The sequence below is a fragment of the Ziziphus jujuba genome, chromosome 10 (genome assembly GCF_031755915.1).
Source record: "Ziziphus jujuba cultivar Dongzao chromosome 10, ASM3175591v1".
Taxonomy (NCBI): Eukaryota; Viridiplantae; Streptophyta; class Magnoliopsida; order Rosales; family Rhamnaceae; genus Ziziphus; species Ziziphus jujuba.
The window spans coordinates 21,778,995-21,799,607 of record NC_083388.1 but is presented as its reverse complement, the minus strand read 5'-3'; the positions used below and the strand labels follow the sequence as shown (position 1 = coordinate 21,799,607).

General features: G+C 32.9%; 2 protein-coding genes across 2 annotated transcripts; both read left to right on the top strand.

Moving 5' to 3' along the window:
- Positions 1–1,327: 1,327 nt before the first annotated feature.
- LOC132799692 (receptor-like protein 33) lies at positions 1,328–2,605 on the top strand. The gene has a single exon (XM_060812144.1). The coding sequence runs from the start codon at positions 1,328–1,330 to the stop codon at positions 2,603–2,605; it is 1,278 nt and encodes a 425-aa protein (XP_060668127.1).
- Positions 2,606–16,698: 14,093 nt separating this feature from the next.
- LOC125421023 (receptor-like protein 6) lies at positions 16,699–19,587 on the top strand. The gene has a single exon (XM_048468729.2). The coding sequence runs from the start codon at positions 16,699–16,701 to the stop codon at positions 19,585–19,587; it is 2,889 nt and encodes a 962-aa protein (XP_048324686.2).
- Positions 19,588–20,613: the final 1,026 nt, after the last annotated feature.

The following is a 20,613-nucleotide window of genomic DNA, read 5'->3' as shown; positions in this document are numbered from 1 at the left end:
AGGTTAACAAATCTCAACCTTTCTTTCTCTACGTTTTCTAGGCATGTCCCATCTCAAATCTCATTTCTTACCAATTTGGTTTTGCTTGATCTATCCTCTTTTAGCAATGATGATGAAACTAGTATTTTGCATCTCACAAAAATAGATTTCACAAACATCATCCAAAATATGACAAATTTAAGGCAACTTCACCTGCGCCAAGTTAACATTTCATCACCCATACTTAAATCCTTGGTAAATTTAACATCTTTGACATCTTTCATACTTTGTGGATGCGGATTACATGTGAGTTTCCAAAGAATATTTTTCAACTTCCGAAGTTACAAATCATCAATCTAGCACATAACAATCTTCTCTCTGGATTTCTTCCACATTTTCAGCCTTCTAGCTCTTTGGGGGTGTTGAATCTTGACTACACAAATTTTTCAAGAAAATTGCCCAACTCAATTGGCTATCTTAAGTCCTTGAATAGATTGTCTCTCTTTGGTTGTAATTTTTTAGCGCCTATTCCTTCTTCAATTTGGAACCTTTCCCAGCTCACGCATCTTCAGCTTTCATGGAACTACTTAATGGTCATCAACTTCCATCTACATTGGGAAACCTTGCAAAACTTACTTTCATATCACTTCAATCTTGTGGGTTTAGTGGTGAAGTGCCTTCTTCACTTGGAAACCTCACACTACTAAAATATTTTAGTCTGTCGAGTAATAGTTTTAGAGGTCCAATCCCATCTTCACTTGGAAAGCTCAAACAGTTGCAACATTTAAATCTTTCAGACAATATTTTTAGTGGTCAAATTCCTGCATCGCTTGAAAATCTCACACTCCTGAAACTTTTAGATCTTTCATTTAACAACTTTGAGGGAGTGGTCTTTCATTTAACAACTTTGAGGGAGTGGTTCCTCCATTTTTGTTTATGTTGTCTTCTTTGAATAGATTATATCTCCGTAACAATCAGTTTACAGGCTCCCTACATATCCAAAATATCTCTTCTTCTCAATTGGAGAGTTTAGATTTGGGGAAAAACAAATTAAATGGAAAAATTCCATAGTCGATGTTCAAATTGGTAAACCTGGTACATCTTTCCCTAAGTTACAACAACTTAAGTGGCACAATCGAGTTGAGCAACTTCTCGAAACTGTTCAAGCTCCAAATTCTTTCGCTTTCATTTAATATCCTATCTATAGCAAACTTGAGTACAACTGTACTTCCAAAGTTTCAAATGTTAGGTTTGTCTTCATGCAACATAAGTGAATTTCCAAATTTCATTAAGACCCAAGATCAATTAGAAGGCAAATACCAAATTGGTTATGGGGTGCCGAGGGAACATGAAATTGGACTGCATGGACTTGAGTGGCAACAAGTTGCATGGATCACTTATTGTTCCACCATTGTCCATATCCTACTTTTACATCTCAAACAATAACTTTAGGGGAGGAATTCATCCATCATTTCGAAAATGGAATAATCTTAAATTCCTTGACATCTCTTATAACCACTTTGGTGCAAGTGTTCCGAGATGGTTGTGCAACTTCAACAGTTCTTTAGAGGTGTTCGATCTACATGGTAACAATTTTGAAGGGAGACTACACGGGATGTTTTCATTTGGAAGCATGCATAATTTGAAGCTTCTAGATCTCAATTATAATCAGTTTCAAGGACAAGTTCCACAATCTTTGATAAATTGTAGTAAATTACAAATTTTTAATCTGGGACACAACCAAATAAGTGACGTATTCCCTTTTTGGTTGCAAAATTTGCCAGAGTTGCAAGTCCTAGTATTACGGTCCAATAAATTTTATGGACCAATATGGCATCTAAATAAGTCTCCAGGTTTTTTAAAGTTGGGCTTTATGGAACTAGCTTTTAATTATTTTAATGGAAGTTTACCATCAGAATACTTTACAAATTGGGGTAGCATGATGGTTAATGATGTTGATGGAAAGACAACAACCTTCACTTATTTGAAAGTTATGTCGTCCAAGTATTTGGTTCAGTGCTACAGAATGGAGGTGATTAATAAGGGAGTAGAAATGGAAAACGATAAGATATCAATTATCTTCAAATCCATTGACCTCTCAAATAACAGATTTGATGGAGAAATTCCAAGTAGCATTGGTAATCTGCAGGCTGTAGTTGTGCTCAACTCATCCAGCAATAGATTCACAGGCCCCATTCCATCATCTATTGGAAATATAAGAGAGGTTGAATCATTGGATCATTCAAATAACAAGCTCATTGGCAGAATTCCTCAACAGTTGACAAATCTCTCGTTTCTTGCATATTTAAACCTCTCCCAGAATCAACTTACTGGCCAAATACCACAAGGCAAACAGTTTGACACATTTTCAAATTCATCTTTCAAGGAAAATCCAAGATTATGTGGTTCCCCATTGTCAAAGAAATGTGAACCCAAGGCCAAGGAGACACCAATTTCTTACCAAAGAAAAGTACAAATTGATTTTAATTGGAAAGAAGTAGTAATGGGATATGGTTGTGGATTTGTGGTTGGATCTGTCATTGGATATGTCCTCATCTTTCGACAAGGTCTAGCTGGACTTTTCTGGAGAAGTTTCATAGGAAGATACATCTACGAACGGTGGTGAATTTGGATGGATAAAGAGCAGTAAACTGTTGAAGGTAATTTTATTATATCTATCTGATTTTTATTTTTATTTTTATTGGTGCAATAAATAATTACATAAGAAAGAATAAGTGCTTAAATTCAATTGCTACTTATTTCTATTTCTTAGGTCTACTACAAGGAAGCACCATAAAACTGCAGATGAAGATAAAATCTTCAAAATAGTCATTGACAACAGTTTGTCAAGCTGCTGATTACGTATACCTAATGCATATTATGATTTCTTTTACGTTGAATTTCCATGTTGATCTTTTGTTATTGTTTGGTTGGTACAGGACAAGGATATATATGTGTTAGTAATTTCATTATTTTATCATTTCCATTTTTCTATAACATATCTTCATTTTATGTTTATTCATGTAGTTTTCTTTTTAGCATTTGTATTGGAATTAGAAATTCGGTCACATGATTTTTATTTGATCAGGGAAAAATGATTTTGTTAGACTTCTTTAGTTGTATTCTAAAATCCTAGGCCATTTTCTTTAAACATGAGCTTGAAGCTCTATTTAATAAAAAACCATAAACGAGTTTGATAGCAACCAAGATTTATTTAAGCACTGTGGAGGAGGAATTAAGTAAACCTGGCAATTTACTTCGAACTATTTTGGGAGAGAATCCTTGCAGTGGCAGATTTGCTGAAGGAAAATATTCGCAACCAATGGCAAAGAACTCCTTAAATTTCTAAAAACCACACAAGTTATAAAAAGGTAAGAGTATGCAAGGTAGCCACTTAGTCAATACTAAGATAACATTGTTTCTGGCATGTTTGAACTTGTGGCACAATTTTCTATGCTCCTTCACATGCTATTCCTAGTTTAAATTTAATTTTGGTGTTTTACAAACTGGTATGTGCTCGATGCCTGATGAACAATTTGCAAGACTAAATGCTGGCACAAAACAACCCTCTCATTGTTTGTGGCTTAACATGATTATTTTTCAAATGAAACCAAAGAAAGAGGACAAAGAATTCCGTAATTGGTATGTCAAGTTAATTCCATAATTGGTACATCAAGTTTTCTTTTCATTTCATGGCATTGCATTGTAGGATTCTGGTTCATCATCCTTAAATATATTTATACAAAAAGTAGAACAAAACAATAGCAATAGAAGAAGAAAAACAAAACACACACAGATATATGTGGAAAATCCTTGATGAGAAAAAAAGTACAAGTAAAGAGAAGCAAACTTTTATTGATGAAGATTGGTACAAAAGGTGAGCAAATAGAGCGTCAAAAAATTAATACATCCGAAAACCCCCAAAAAAAAAAAAAATATATATATATATATATATATATATTGTACGGACAAAATAAACTTAAAAATTGGAAAGGTCTGTACAGCTGGAGGGCTGCCCACGCACCCCATCGGGCTCAATGGTGGGCTACAATCTCAAGCCTATCGGCCCTCCACCTCCGCTACCACCACAGAGGCTCATTTTTTCTCTCAAAATAAATTCATCAAACGGATCGCACCGCGTGTTTCGGGTCAGATCAATAACAATTCGAATCACCAACTCTAAAATATATGTTTCTGAATTAACTGCAGGAGCACCCTCCAGCAAGCAAGCTAGACCACAAAGTTTATGGGAACCATAGTAGTAAAATAAACAAAGAACACATGGAGCATAACTTGAATGAATTCTGTGCAGATAATCAGGTAATGATTATTTTATTCAGATTAGAATTTGAAGCAACTTCAGTTGCTTTCTGGTTGCAACATAAGAAATTTAATTATAATTATTTTGTGGAAAATTGTCACCAAGAATTTGTTTAAACAGGAAACCATTCCATAACATATCAATATCGTTTAGGAGGCCTACAAACTCAACTGCAACAAAGAGTTATGCCAGCAAGACACTCGTTTTCTTGAAGAACTATGGCACCCCTTGTTGATCAAATAGTCAAATCTTAATTATCATTCATCATAAACTGGAACATTCAAATATAATTTGCAATTGATATTAGAACATTCGATTCAGGAAATTATTGTTAGACAAAATATTATATTTTATTCATTTATTTTATACTTTGGTTTATATCCTATGCTTATTTAGAAAGAAATGCAATTGTCCTGAACTTATCTTACAACATCTTAGAAATGTAACCATATTGGTTTGAACTGTTAACTAACAAAGATAAACAACATCATATAGCAGTAACATTTTTTTGGATGACATGTTATTTTCTATAGGGTTGCTCTTTTCAGAGGAATGAAGGTTGAAGGAGCAAATTCTCCACATTGTTCTGCGCTCACGTGAAGGAGAATTGAAATATGGGTTAATAGTATTGCTCTTTCTACAACATATAGTAGACGAAACTGTACAAATTACTCCGAACTTCAGTCAATCTGGTGGAAAGATTTCAGAGAGAGGTGTCATTTTGTAACAAGAAAGACGAACACTGGTGGCCTAAAATGCAGATTGAGACTTGTGAAGAGCTAATGGAAACGGGCACCATCATCATATTCATTGTTTCCTCCTATCATGCAGCATTCAAAAAAAGGCTTTCGTGAATAACTTTAATTCCCAGATACAGAGTGGTCCTTCGCGCATTGCCCTCGTAGAAATTTTGTCAAGGCACTCATCTGATGTCACTCTGGCGAAGATCATTGGAAGCTTCGGCTTCTACTGGGCTTTTTCTCACCTAAATTTTTTTTCTTTTTTCAAAAATGGGTAAAAATTGCTCGAGTAAGAACGAGCAATTTTATTGATTAAATCTTCTATCTCATGTATTTACTAGAATTATAAACAGTAAAATAAGATTTATGAATAAATTCTATTGTATTTAAATTGAGCTCTATGTTTCATCAATGTAATTAATAAATCATTTTTTTATATTGAATATGTATTTAGTTCTGGTTAATCAACAAATCTAAGATAGTTTGGTGGTACGATATTGAACAATTCGAAACTAACCTATTTTGGAAATAAATAAATAAACTATGTCTGACAACTACCTGTAAAACAAGTTTTGATTGGTCAATTGTTATATACCAATTGTATTTTACTAGTGTTTGAATGAAGTCCATTAAACATTGAAATACTATTTAAACATGTAAAAGTAAGCAATTTTAATTTTTAGATAAGAATATTTTAATACTTATTATAAAAAATTAAAAAATAAAAATCCGTCCCAAAAGAAAATACAGTAGTGTAAAAAGAATGCCCCATTTTTATTATATATAATAATTATTAAGCCTAACCGCCTTTGGGATTGGAGTTTACTGGGCGTATGCTTTGCAGGGCCTGACGGCCTCCTGGCTTCGGGTGTTGTTTGGGGTTCACCGGGTCCAGCCGAGAACTAAGAACTCTGGGCCTCCAAAATTGAGGGCCTCGATCTCCAGTCTAGGGCAAAATAAAAGTTTTATTTAGCTCTCCCTCTGTGTACCGTGTGCATAGAGAATCGAAAACAGGCCAGCAAAGGAAATCTGCGGGTTTGGTGCAGGAGAAATGCGAGGGCAAGATTCAACCCTATTGTCATTTTTTGTCTTCTTCGGGTATTGCAATAAGTTTACATCAAAATTTTTTTATGTTTACTGAAAATCATGTGCTCCTTTTTGTCACCAACATAAAAATGTATTAAGTAGTTATATAACATCAGAAAAAATATATTTTCAGAAAATACCAATAATTTGTGAGAAGAACAAAATTGAGATAGTAACAATAAACAAAATCATTCAAACAAGAAGCACAAAATATATAATTCTAATGGTTTTTAATATTAGATTGTAATGGTCATATCATGATTAATGGATTGTATAATGAGGAAGAGGGGTCGAAAATTCCTATGCAATAAAATTTTTGCATCCATTATTTTTTGACTTTTACCTTTAGGATGACTAGAGGTTTATGCTATATGGTATATGGTTATTTGGTCATCTTTGTTTGATTTTAATGATTTAAAATATAAATTTTATTCTATTTGTTATAGTTGTTGGACTCTGTAGACACAATTTTTTTGATCCTTGTTATTTCATTTTTTTGGTTGTTTGATGAAGACATCATTGACTAATATCATTGGCCAAGTCTGATGCATTTTTATATTTCATTGGAGGCATTCAATTTGAAATTTTTTCACTTTGAGTTTAGAGCTTTTTTGAGTACGCTACAATTTATTGATCAATTCTGAGATGAAAAATTCCACCCTCCAACCATTCCTACTTAAAACCAAATACCAATGGAAGTGTAATAAAGGAAGTTGGATAAACACTACTACTAAAATCAATCAAGCATGAAATTTAAAAGACTTTCCGATACTTTTATTTTCTCCCAGAGACTATTATAAAATAAGCTAACGAGCACCATATGTGGCATACCATATATAAACAATATAAAGTTTTTAATAATATAAAGTTTTATACGTTACATACTTTTTCCCAATTTTTCTTTCCTAATATTTCTGCCATTCAGTGTGCAAGCAGATATTGAGTTTCATCAATATATTTTTTAGCAACAAAAAATAGTCATCAACACCTTATCCTACTTATCCTCAGCATTTTTTTTTAGTAAGAAAGCTAATCAATTTTTTGAATTTTAAAACTAGTCAATTCGAGAATTGAACAAGGAATTGGACTAATGTGCAATAAATTATAAATTAATGGTCTAATTTGAAATGTTTTAAACTTGATTGCCCAACATGCAACTTGGTCAAATGATAATCTTTACCAGCCATGATTTAACTTTTGGGGAGGCTTGTATGGAATTTTTTTGAGTGAACTTTAGTAGGAAAATTTTATTACCTTTGAATATTGTTTATAATTACTGCAATACATTAACATAAAATAAAATAAAAAATAATAACACCACAAAAACAAAATCCTGAAAAAATTAATCAAAAGAACAAAAAAAAAAAAAAAAAAGAATTTCAATGCAAATAGAGTAAAACATGATTTTGGTTGTAACTTATAACTGCTCAAAGAGGGAACGTTATTGAGTTTTCTAGGAATTTTCTATTTTCCTATTAAAAAAAAAAAAAACTTCTTTTTATTTTCTTTCTCTCTTATTTCCTTCTTCAACCGCCTTATTTTATCTATTTTTGTTAAATTAATTATTTTATTTTATTTTTTATGGTATAAGTAATACTATATGTATATATACAAATATACTTTTTTCAATTTTAGCTGGGTGGCTTGAGCCCGCCCAAGGCTAGCTACGTCTCTGTTCAGAAACTGTTTTGGTAGGAAATACTGGATTTTCATTTTTTTTTTTCTCTTTTTTTTTTTTTTTTTTTTTTTTTTGTTTTTTGGTGTCAAATAGGTCATGGTATAATGTCACTACAAATTAATTGCTTTCTATAATTAATAGATCATAAGACCAGAGTAATGGATATGAAGGAGGTGAAAAAGTAGGGAAAGCCTTTGAGAAATTTGAAAAGCATTCCAACAATAAAGGTGGAATTGCTGGCAAGGGAATTCCCAACATTTTTCTGTAACTTGTTAGAACAACTTCTGTTTACTTGTTGGTCAAGTTGCATTAGATACACTTAAAAAAAAAAAAAAAAAAAAACAAAAGTTCAAATTACAGAAGTCATAGACACTTTCTGACATCAAATTAAAATGGCATGAAAAGTTATCAAAGAGCAAGATATGATAAAACTATCATTATAAAATAACCCTGATTGACCGGGGAATAAATCACTAGCGTAGAGGACGGGTAATAAAAGCTGCCAATTGTGGAGCGTATTCGTGATTGACAGTTTCATCATTTTTCATTTGAGAGAATTAGTATCATCTACTTGTAGAACAGAACAAGCCTCTTTTCGGAATATATAATTGCATGTTTACATAATTTTTTTTCCGGATATTATGTTATTATAATTCTGACAAATAGATAAATTTTTTATTCTTTTAAACTAGATTTCATTAAGAATTAAAAAAAAATATTTGTTTCGGTTCGCTTTAAGTTTCTATTTGAAAATGTTAAAATTAATGGTAGTTTGAAATTTTTTAGGAAAATGAAATTTTCTTGTGTTTGGTTAACCTTTAGAATGAGAAAATCATAGATCCCAGAAAAAACTAAATTTCACCATATGAGAAAATAAGGTGAAAAAAAAATCATTCAAAAAAAAATATCGTTTTAAAACTCTTTAAATACTAGTTTTATATATTTTATCAAAAGATAATTTTTTAAAAATTTTTAAACATAAATTAATTAATTATTTGTAAGTCCTAAATATCTTTGAAAGATAATTTATAAAAAATTAAATATCAAAAAATTGATTTCTGAGAATTAGTTTACTTTAAATATTTTATAGTTTCCAAATATTATGTGAGATCCCAAATAGGTTGAAAAGAAAAACGAAGCATGGCTTATAAGCGTGTGGATACATTTTCCTTGTACACGCGTTCCCATGAGGGAAGTAAAACCATGAGGGGTAGGATTGGGCTCACCACCTAGCTTCCAAAGCGGACAATATCCTGATTGGACTAGGAAGGCCCGGGCCAGTGGGATTGGCAGGTGAGGGGTGGGACCCCTAATCATTAGGAAGCGTTTTAACAAAACCATGTGGGTTGAATCCAAAACGGATAATATCCACATGCGGGTGGCTGGGCTCTCACGGATGGTATCAGAGCCGGACCCGGATCGGTATGCCAACGAGGACGCTGGGCCCCAACAGGGGAGGATTGTGAGATCCCACATCGGTTGGAAAGGAGAACGAAGCATGGCTTATAAGCGTGTGTGGGCTGGGCCCAAAACGGATAATATCCACATACGGGTGGTCTGGGCTGTCGCAGATGGTATCAGAGCCGGACCCGGATCGGTATGCCAACGAGGACGCTGGGTCCCAAGAACGGAGGATTGTGAAATCCCACATCGGTTGGAAAGGAGAACAAAGCATGGCTTATAAGCGTGTGGATACCTTTTCCTTGTGGACGCATTCCCATGAGGGAAGTAAAACTGTGAAAGGTATGATTTGGCTCATCACTTAGCTTCTAAAACGGATAATATCCTGATTGGGCTTGGAAGGCTCGGACCAGTAGGACTGGCAAGTGAGGGGTGGGACCCCTAACTATTAGGACGCGTTCCAATGAGGGAACGCAAAACAGTGCGGACTGAGCCCAAAACGGACAATATCCACATGCGGGTGGTCTGGGCTGTCACAGATGGTATCAGAGCAGGACCCGAATCGATGTGCCAGCTAGGACGCTGGGCCCCAAAGGAGGGAACTATTAGGACGCGTTCCAATGAGGGAACGCAAAACAGTGCGGACTGAGCCCAAAACGGACAATATCCACATGCGGGTGGTCTGGGCTGTCACAGATGGTATCAGAGCAGGACCCGAATCGATGTGCCAGCTAGGACGCTGGGCCCCAAAGGAGGGAGGATTGTGAAGTCCCACATCAGTTGGAAAGGGAAACGAAGCACGCTTTATAAGGTGGTGTGGATACCTTTCCCGTACAACATTTTTTGACAAAACCTTGAGAGCTGGGTTGTAAGAGGATTCCCCAGATCCAAAAAGGACAATATCAGACGCGGGTGGTCTGGGCTGTCACATATTAAGCCTAAAAAATTAATGTAAGGCAATTTAAAATTAGTTTTTGAATTGTTTCAAACCAAATGGTACTTTTTGAAATAGGGGTAAAATATAGGAAATATAGGAATTCTAAATGATATTAACTCTTATCCATATCAAAGAGTATTTGGAGATACTTTTTTATAAGTACTTATTCTTCATAGCACTTTTGTGAATAAATAGTTCATAAAATAAGCGGTAGAATATTTAACTATACATAATAAAAAGTACTTTTAAATTTATTTTTGACATTTTTATATTTTAATTAATGCATTTAATATTTTTTTTTTTTATCTTGAAGTACTTAGTTGGAAAAAGCGCTAACTTAAATCATGAAAAGCATCATGATTTAAGTTCCAGGCATTAGGGCTACAGCCCGCGGCTCTATAATACTAGGGTCATGGCTTTGCACAGAGCAACTTCAATATTTTTTCCCGAGAGACAAAGCTGCAGCTCTACAATATTAGGGCAACAGCACTATAATGGAGATTTTTTGGAATGAATCTTAATCTAATTAGGAAACAAAGGCCTAACGTAAGTGTATTATAAATAGAGATTAAAAGACCATTAGAGAGGATTTTTGGACAGCTGGAAACCAAAGGAGAGCATGCAAGGAAGCAAGGAACAAAGAGGAGACGAAGTTCAAAGACAAATTCGATCATCATTTTTCCTAATTTTCTAGTTTCTTCTTCTTCTTCTTCTTTCTCTATGTTTAACAATATATTTAGGGTTTTTGATGTTCTAAATTTCTTTTTTAAGTCAACAATGTAACCAGATTATGAATACTTAAATTCATTTCTAGTTTTAATGAAATTGGCGTTCATTCCATATCTATGTTGAGTATTTTATTATGTTTTTAATGCTTGTAATTGTTTGACCATCACTTGTGTGATTTATTATTTGATTTGAGACTAAGAGGTGAAAATTGAATTAGGTCCTAATAAAATACTACAAAAATTGTCATAAAATAGAAATATCTATGAGATCTTATGCAATTATATTAACTTCTTGTATTGAAGGAGTTCTAGTAAATTCTAAATAACATAGGATATATATAATTGTTTGTTTATTTATGTTGTTAATATTCGAGAGAGATTAATAACCAACTTAGTGAAATTCGTTGTCAACATAGAGAATAAACATTAATTCATTAATTTATATTCAAGTAGGATTAATTTTGGTGAACCGAAAGCCCCAGAGCTTTTAATCATTGGATTATCAATTACTTTAATTTCATAGTTTAATGTTTAGTTTGTTTTAGTTTAAACAACTCTTAAATTGAGATTGTTCAAATGAAATTGGAGTTAGAATATTTTTGGTAGTTAATAATCACAGTCTTCGAGGGAACGATATCCTATACATCACTATTTATTTATTTCCGATTCATACACTTGCCATTTTGAGCAACACTCAGGTCTAAAGCAAGGAATCACCACATCAGCAGAAGGCAGAGGAAAACAGAATCTTCAAAGTAGTTATTGAATCTTCAAAGTAGTTATTGACTACTGGCCATGATAAAATACACTTTGTCAAGTGTTGCGGAATATATATGTGTTTGTGTGTGTGTGTGTTGCGTGTTCTTTATTTTGAAATTCCTTTTTCGTCTTTTGTTATGTTTGTGGCACAGAACAAGGATGCATATATTAGTGCATGGCTTAATTATTTTATCATTTCTGTTTTCTGTATGATATCTTCATTTTATGTTTCTTATATGGTTATTTTGCTAAAAACATAATTTGTAATTTTGTGAAGTGGCATGACGGCAACTTCATCGAGAAGAAAATGGCATGGCCGCAACTTCATAAAGAAGGATGTTTTGTTCTTGTATTAGGCCGTTACTTAAGCATGAAGGTGTCTTTTCAATAAGTTAGTTTAAGCATGAGATGTCAAGTTTACATAATATGGGACAAGGATAAGCGCTGAAAAGTGCATGCATAGACTGCCATAGTCCTAATTTTATCTCCATTCATTTGCTGTAATTAGAGCACGTACCTGATTGTAATGGACCAACGAATTGCAATAGAAATCCTTGCCTCCATGTCTTCCTCACTTCTCTATAGAATCAAAAGCTTTTAAACAGTGGCAATTAATTCTCTCCACTACTCCCTTATTCCCCTGCTTTTTAACTGATTGCTTCTAAGTCATAAAAGACAACCAACCCACTCTTGATTTAATTAGTTTTAATATAACCCAACAATTTTTTGTATTAGTTCTGTGATTAGGAATTCGATCAGATAAATTTTTATATGATCAGGGAACAGTGAATTAGTTAGACTTCCTTGCAAATACTCTGAAATCAATAGGCCAATTTCTTAAACTTGAGCTTCAAGCTCTATTTCATAAAACCCCAAACTAGTTTGATAGCAACCAAAAGGTATTTAAGCTCAGTGGAGGAGAAACTGAGTAAACCTTGAGTTTACTTGTAACTATTTGGGAGAACATCTTCGTAGATTTGCTCAAGGAAATCTTCATAACTGATGGTGAACAATTCCGTCTATTCTCAATGCTGCAAAAAGGTATAAAATGGTAAGAGTATGCAAGGCAGCCACTTAGTTGTTACTGTTGATGACAGTGTTTCTGACCTGATTGAAAACTAAGTTTCCGGCATTATATTCTATTTCATCATTAATATGCTGCAATTTATTTCCCTTCACATACTATTTATAGTTTATAGTTGATTTTGTTGTTTTACTTGTAGCAGAGAAGATGGCAGTAACCTACTCTGCCTTTGTTTGCATCTTTAGGTAATATAAAATTTATGCCAATATCTTTCTTTGATTATTTTTCAAATGACACCAAACATAAAGAAAATTGGAATGTCAAGTACTCTTTTTATTTCACGGTACTAGAATTTAGGATTCTGGTTCATCATCATTCAAAATATATTTTTAAGTAACTTCAGGAGTTCCCTACAGCAAGCAAGCTAGACAACAAATTTTACAAGGGTCATACCGGAGAAATAGCCGAAGACCTTAGTGCATAACTTAAAGTTAAATCTTCCACATGGTTAAGTACAAACAGCAAATAACTTTTTTCTCTTTATTTAGAATATACTTGTTTTTCACATTTAGGAAGATTACATACCTGCCCATGTTTATGAATCATGATTGTTTAATCTAAGTAATTAATTTTATTAGAATTAATTAATTTATTTATCGTAAATTGCACGGCTTCTGGTCATAAGTTTGAAAGAATAATTTTTAAAAATCATCCGAAAATTCCCGGAAAATATTGAGAAAGTGACAATGAGGAGAATCATTCAGTGCAATCAACTAAGAAGAACATTAAAAGACTTGATCTTATAATTATCAAATCTTATGTATCATAATTTAATGTTATATGTCATTAATCACGTTAACTTACACTCAACAGATGAATGATTTCTTATTTTTTTTATTTTTTTAATATTGGCGTATGAGGATTAGTCATAATATTAAGTGGCAGCTCAGTTATAACCAAAAAAGTAAATACCAGCTCAGCTCAATATGGCTGGTTGCTCTTGAGACTCAATTAGGGGTAAACAAAATCTAATCCAATCCATTTAAACCGATCAATCCAATCTATTTTTAGCTATTTAGATTGGATTTTTATATCAATTGGATTGGATTAGGTTTAAAATATCATAAATTGTTTAGATTGGATTGGTTATTGAGTTGAAAATATAAATCCAATCCATCCAAATTATATATTATATAATTAAATATTATATATTTTCTATAATATTTTTTCATTTTTATATATTAATTTTTAATATATATCTTTTTTTAACCTATCCCAAATTCCCAAATGAAATTGAAATCCTAAACATTTACATGTCTTGCCGTCACAGCACCACCATAACCATTAACCAAGCTTCGATTCGACCATCACACAGACAGCCATCAATTTCAAAACTCACGGCACCACTAGCTAGGGGTGAGATGATGACTATTAATGCATGCTACCTAATGAAATGTATGATGTGTATCAATTGCTTCATTTTCTTCTTTATTTTCCATTGAAGAGTATTTTTTTATTTTTTTATTTTAACATTGATGAATGTTACTAGATATTATAGATTGCATACTTATAGATTGCAATCTTATATTTTATTCTATATTGGATTACTCTAATTGTATTTTATGTTTGGATAGCTATAATTTGTTATTTGTATTTTATGTTTGAAAAACTTTTAGTTTGTATTATGTATTTGTAGACTAATAAGTTTCAAACCGATTAACTAATCTAAACCAAATCGATCATAAGTGGTTTGATTTGGATTTAACGCTTCAATGGTTTGGAGTAGATTCTATATTAAATAAATCAAAAAGTATGAATTGGGTTATATTTTGATCCAAAATCAAACCAACCCAATCCATACCCACTCCTAGACTCAATTATTCTGTTGTTTAACAAACAGCTAGTTTGAGCTTTCAATCGTATTTGTTAGAGATCTTGTTTTGCATAAATACTAAGAATTAGTCTTCTTGGCTAGTTTATAGTTTATAGTTGATTTTGTTGTTTTACTTGTAGCAGAGAGGATAGCAGTAACCTACCCTGCCATTTTTTTTGCATCTTTAGGTAATATTAAATTTATTGCAATATTTTTCTTTGATTATTTTTCAAATGACACCACACATTAAGAACATTGGAATGTCAAGTATTCTTTTTATTTCACGGTACTATAATTTAGGATTCTGGTTCATCATCCTCCAAAATATATTTCTAAGTAACTTCAAGAGTTCCCTACAGTAGACAACAAATTTTAAAAGGGTCATGCTGGAGAAATAGCCGAAGACCACAGAGCATAACTTAAAGTTAAATCTTTCACATGGTTAAGTACAAACAGCAAATAACTTTTTTCTCTTTATATAGAATATGCTTATTTTTCACAGTTAGGAAGATTACATACCTGCCCATGTTTATGAATCGTGATTGTTTAATCTAAGTAATTAATTTTATTAGAATTAGTTAATTTATTTATCATAAATTGCACGGCTTCTGATCATAATTTTGAAAGAATAATTTTAAAAGTCATCAGAAAATTCCTAGAAAATATTGAGAAAGTGACAATGAGGAGAATCATTCAATTCAAGCAACTAAGAAGAACATTAAAATAGTTAATCTTATATATTACTAAATCTTATGTCTCATAATTTATTTTATATGTCATTAATCACGTTAACTTACACTCAAAAGATGAACGATTGCTTATTTTTTTATTTTTTTAATATTGGCGTATGAGGATTAGTCATAATATTAAGTGGCAGCTCAGTTATAATCAAAAAAATAAAAATAAAAAAATACCAGCTCAGCTCAATATGGCAGGCCGCTCTACTAAGAATTAGTCCTCTTGGCTAGTTTAAGCATACTCATTTTCTCTTACTAGCAATTTTTCTTTCTTTCTTGTTCGTTCTTCACAATTTCTATTGGATTTGACTGAGGAAAAAACTGGGAAATTCCCGTAGAGGGACCTGACAAATTAAAGAAACTTAAAAGGCAGTGCCATATCTTTAAATATATATATATATATATATATATATATGTAAATTTGATTGTAAACTAAGATAGTAATTTGTATTTTTGGTATCAATTATTTTATTAAAAATTAAAGGTCCAATGCAATAAGATGTGACTGATATTTAATTTTTGTTACTCAAACATAGTTAATGTTTTATTTTAGCTGTATGGACTTCAGAGATGCAACTTGCAGAAATTAATTATTTCACTATATAATTAGCTGATGTAGCCACAGCAGGTTCCCTATTAAGTGTTATGGTCAATTTTATTTTTAAAACGTCCGATTTTTTTTTTTTTTTTTGGTGGAAAAAAAAGTCAGAAAAATTTAAGTTAAAGCTACTAACTAATAATATTATCATATAAACTGTCACATCGTGTTTAGTTTTAATCTTTTATCATCTCATATATTGTTTCTTTTTGTTAATTGAATTAGGAAAACTAATTAAAAGCCTAAAAGCAATGAGAAGTATCAACAAAATATTCCTACATATTAATTAATTAAACAAATAACTGTTGAAGTACAAGAAAAGTTTTTTTTTTTTTTTTTTTAATTACAACAACAGAAGTATTTAGATAAAGAAAATAAGATCATAAGATCCTTCACAATGTTATTCTGCTAACTAGGCGGCCAACCATAGGTCAATTTCAGGGCAGTGTTCACTTTTCATGTGGTATATAAATGTGATGGAATATGAAGGCTTTTATCCAATATACCTTCAACTTTTACATGATATATAAATAGTCCTCCAAAATTCTTGTTTCCTAAACTCTCTCTGTATGCAAGCAGTTCTTGAATTGCCCATCAAAATCTTTGTTAACATCCACAATGAAAAAAATGAAGCCTGAGAGCAATCAATATTATCTTCTACTTAACCTTATCGTCATCTTCTGCAGCTTCATTTTTTCACAATCTTTGAATGCATCAATCAATTCCTCTATGCTGAGCCCGAGATGCCTTCCTGATCAAAGCTCTATCTTGGTGCGGCTAAAACGAGAATTTACTTTCAGAAGTATTTACGTCGATAACGATGCTTCATATCCAAAAATGAGAACTTGGAAAGCTGGAACTGATTGTTGTTCATGGAATGGTGTGAGATGCAATAAGAAAACCGGTGATGTAGTAAGCCTAGACCTGAGCATGAGTTGGCTTCAAGGTCCTTTGCTTCCAAACAGCAGCCTCTTCAGATTGAATCAGCTTCAAAAGGTCAATCTTGCCTACAACAACTTCAGCTTCTGCTCCATTCCTTCCGAGTTTGGACAGCTTTCGAGGTTAACATATCTTAACCTCTCCTTTTCCGAGTTTTCTGGGATTATTCCATCTAAAATCTCATGGCTGACAAAATTGATTTCACTTGATCTTTCATCTTATTCATACTTTTTTTATGAAATGGATTTTTTATTTCTTAGAAAAGTTGACCAGACGAGGTTTATAAAAAATTTGACAAATCTAAGAGAGCTACACCTAAGTGGTGTAAACCTTTCTTCATCATCACCACTACTTGAATCCTTGGTAAATTTGTCTTCGTTGACATCTATCTCTCTTTATGGATGTGGTTTGGTGGGTGAGTTTCCTAAAAGCATCTTCCTCTTGCATAATCTACAATCCATTGATGCTTCGAACAACCTTTTGCTCACAGGTTTTCTCCCGGAATTTAATTCCAGCAGCAACCTAAAGTCAATACACATCTCCATGACAAACTTCTCTGGAACATTACCTGATTCAATTGGCAACCTCAAGTCCTTGAAAGTTCTGGATCTCAGTAATTCTTATTTTTCAGGGACAGTTCCATCTTCTATTGGGAACCTTTCTCAACTCACAAGTCTTGGCCTTTCATCGAATAACTTTTATGGAAGATTGCCTGATTCAATTTCGAACCTCAAGTCCTTGAACACGATGGGTCTCGATTCTTGTAATTTTTCAGGGACATTTCCATCTTCGCTTGAGAACCTTTCTCAAATCACATTTATTGATCTCTCACGGAATGAGTTCCATGGTCAGCTTCCATCTTTGCGGAAACTCGTGAAGCTCACTGTTCTTTCACTGTCGTCTAATAAATTTAGCGGTGAAATAATCTCATCGCTTTTAAACGTCACACAACTAGGATATTTCGATGTTTCCACAAACAATTTTGATGGAGGCGTCCCCTCATTTTTATTTAATATGTCTTCTATGGGTGTCCTGTCCTTGAGTGGTAATCGGTTTACGGGCCCTCTCATTATCCAAAACATCTCTTCAACCCATTTGGAGATTTTGTCACTAAGTGGAAACAAGCTAAATGGTCGAATTCCGAGTTCGATATCCAAACTGGCAAAGCTGGTAATTCTTGAGCTTAATTCTAATAGCTTCAGTGGCACAGTTGACTTGGGCATCTTCTCCAAAATGAAAAACATCAAGAATCTTGATCTTTCAGATAATAGCCTTTCCATATCAAATGTACGTATGATTTCTACTCTTCCCATGTTTTGGATTTTAACTTTGTCTTCATGCAACATAAGTGAGTTTCCTGGTTTTTTGAAAGACCAAAATCATTTGACGGTTTTGGATCTTTCCAACAACAAGATTGGAGGCCTTATTCCCAAATGGTTTCTCAGCATAGGAATAGAGACTTTGTATTTTCTAGATCTTTCTAGTAACTTCATTAGCGGTTGGGAGGAAGCCCCGTTGAAGCTTCCATGGAAGATACTCAACATGTTAGACTTCCATTCCAACCAGTTACGAGGTTCACCTGTAGTTCCCCCCCCCCCATCCATATTGTTCTTCCTCATCTCGGAAAATAACTTGACAGGAAGAATTCATCCTCTATTTTGTGAGTTGAGTAATCTTAAAATCCTTGATATGTCGAATAACCAGTTGGATGGGACCATTCCACAATGCTTGGGTAACTTTAGCAATTCTCTGGAGATATTGGATCTCAAAGGGAACAACTTTCATGGAAATATTCCGCACATGTCTACAAATGCAAGCAATTTAAAGACATTGGACCTAAGTTACAACCATTTACAGGGGAAGGTACCAAAATCATTACTCAATTGCAAAGACTTAGAAGTTCTAAATCTTGGCCACAATAAGATAAATGACAAATTCCCTTTTTGGTTACAAAATTTGTCAGAGCTTCAAGTTCTTGTATTGAGATCAAATAACTTCTATGGTCCTATATGGGATCCTCATAAATTCTTTGGCTTCATGAAGTTGCGCATTATTGACCTGTCTTTTAATAATTTTAGTGGAAGTATACCATCGGAATACTTTAGTAATTGGAGTTCCATGATAAAACCTCCTGATGGAAACGAGTCGCAGTTGCATTATATGGGTCATGAGTCTGGTTATTATGTTGACTCGGTGATTGTGATGAACAAGGGAATGGAGATTCTATTAGTGAAGATCATAACCATTTTCACATCCTTTGATCTCTCAAATAACAGATTCAACGGAAAAATTCCCAGTACAATAGGTGATCTTCAATCGCTAATTGTGCTCAATTTGTCAAGTAACAGTTTCACCGGCCTCATGCCGTCGTCTTTAGAGAACCTCACTAAGCTTGAATCATTGGATCTCTCTAAAAACAAGCTCAATGGTAGAATCCCTCAGGAACTAACAAGTCTCACATTTCTTGCATATTTGAACCTGTCGGAGAACAATTTCACGGGCCCTATACCACAAGGCAGACAATTTAATACATTTCTTAATTCATCTTTCGAAGGGAATCCAGGGCTATGTGGAACTCCATTGTCAAATAAATGTGAATATAACAATGGTACACCAAGTTCTGAGCCTGACAATGAATCAGAATCCGTGGTTGGTTTTTCTTGGAAAATAGTACTGATGGGATATGCATGTGGAGTAGTAATCGGCGTGGTCATTGGACATGTCACAATATCAAGAAGGTTGAACTGGTTCCTAATTAGAACTTTCTGTGGGAATATTCGCATATGATCGAACATGGATAGTGGCTATATAAATTCTCATAGTTGAATGGACTTTTCTTGTTTAAAAGAATAACAACTTAATTAATTTGTTTCTGGGAACTGTGTACTTATATATATATATATATATATATATATATAAAGAAACTTTGTACTGAATTTGTGATTGATTAAATAAAAAGTCATTGTAATTTAATTGTTTTATCATATTTCATTTTCTATATCATTATCTTTATTTAGTGGAAATTCAAAGTGTGTGTCCATGATTTATTGTTAAATTCTGCTGTATGTAGTTTATTTAATTATTTGTTCATTTGGCTTTGGATTAGAAATTTTATCACAAGTTTCTATATGAGAAAAAAGGGATCTATTAGACTCTCTTTGCTTGTGCTCTAAAATCCTTAGATGGTATATGAAGGTTAATTTAATTAACTGTTAAAGCCACTGCTTCAATATTCCCAAATTTTAATTGGGAGGTTCTTTCTACATGAACAATTTTTCTGCTTCCACTCCATTTCCTAAAATTCATCTTTTCTTTTAAATTTTTGTCAACGACTGTTCCTTATCGTGTTTGTAACTCTGGCAAAGATCATTGAAAGCTTTGGCTTGCTGTTGGCGTTACTCCATGGCTTCTACTGTGCTTTTTCTCACCTATATTTTTTTCCAAACAAGGAAAAATTTGCTTAAGTAAGAACGAGGGTTTTATTGATTAAATCTTCTATGGCATGTGTTTACTAGAATTATAAACATTAAATAAGAACTATGAACAAATTCTATTGTATTTAGATTGATTAAAGCTCTATGTTTCATCAGTATAGTTGATGTTTTTGTATATTGAATACGCATTTAGTTTTGGTTAATCAACAAAACCTAATATAGTTTGGTGGTAAAAAATTAAGCAATTCAACACTAACCTAGTTAATTATATTTTGTTTGTCAAGTTAATTTGGTTTAGTTGGTAAGCCATTTACACTTTAGTTTGGTTTAGTTGATAAGCCCTTTACACCTACAATTGGGATATTGTAAATGTAAAATA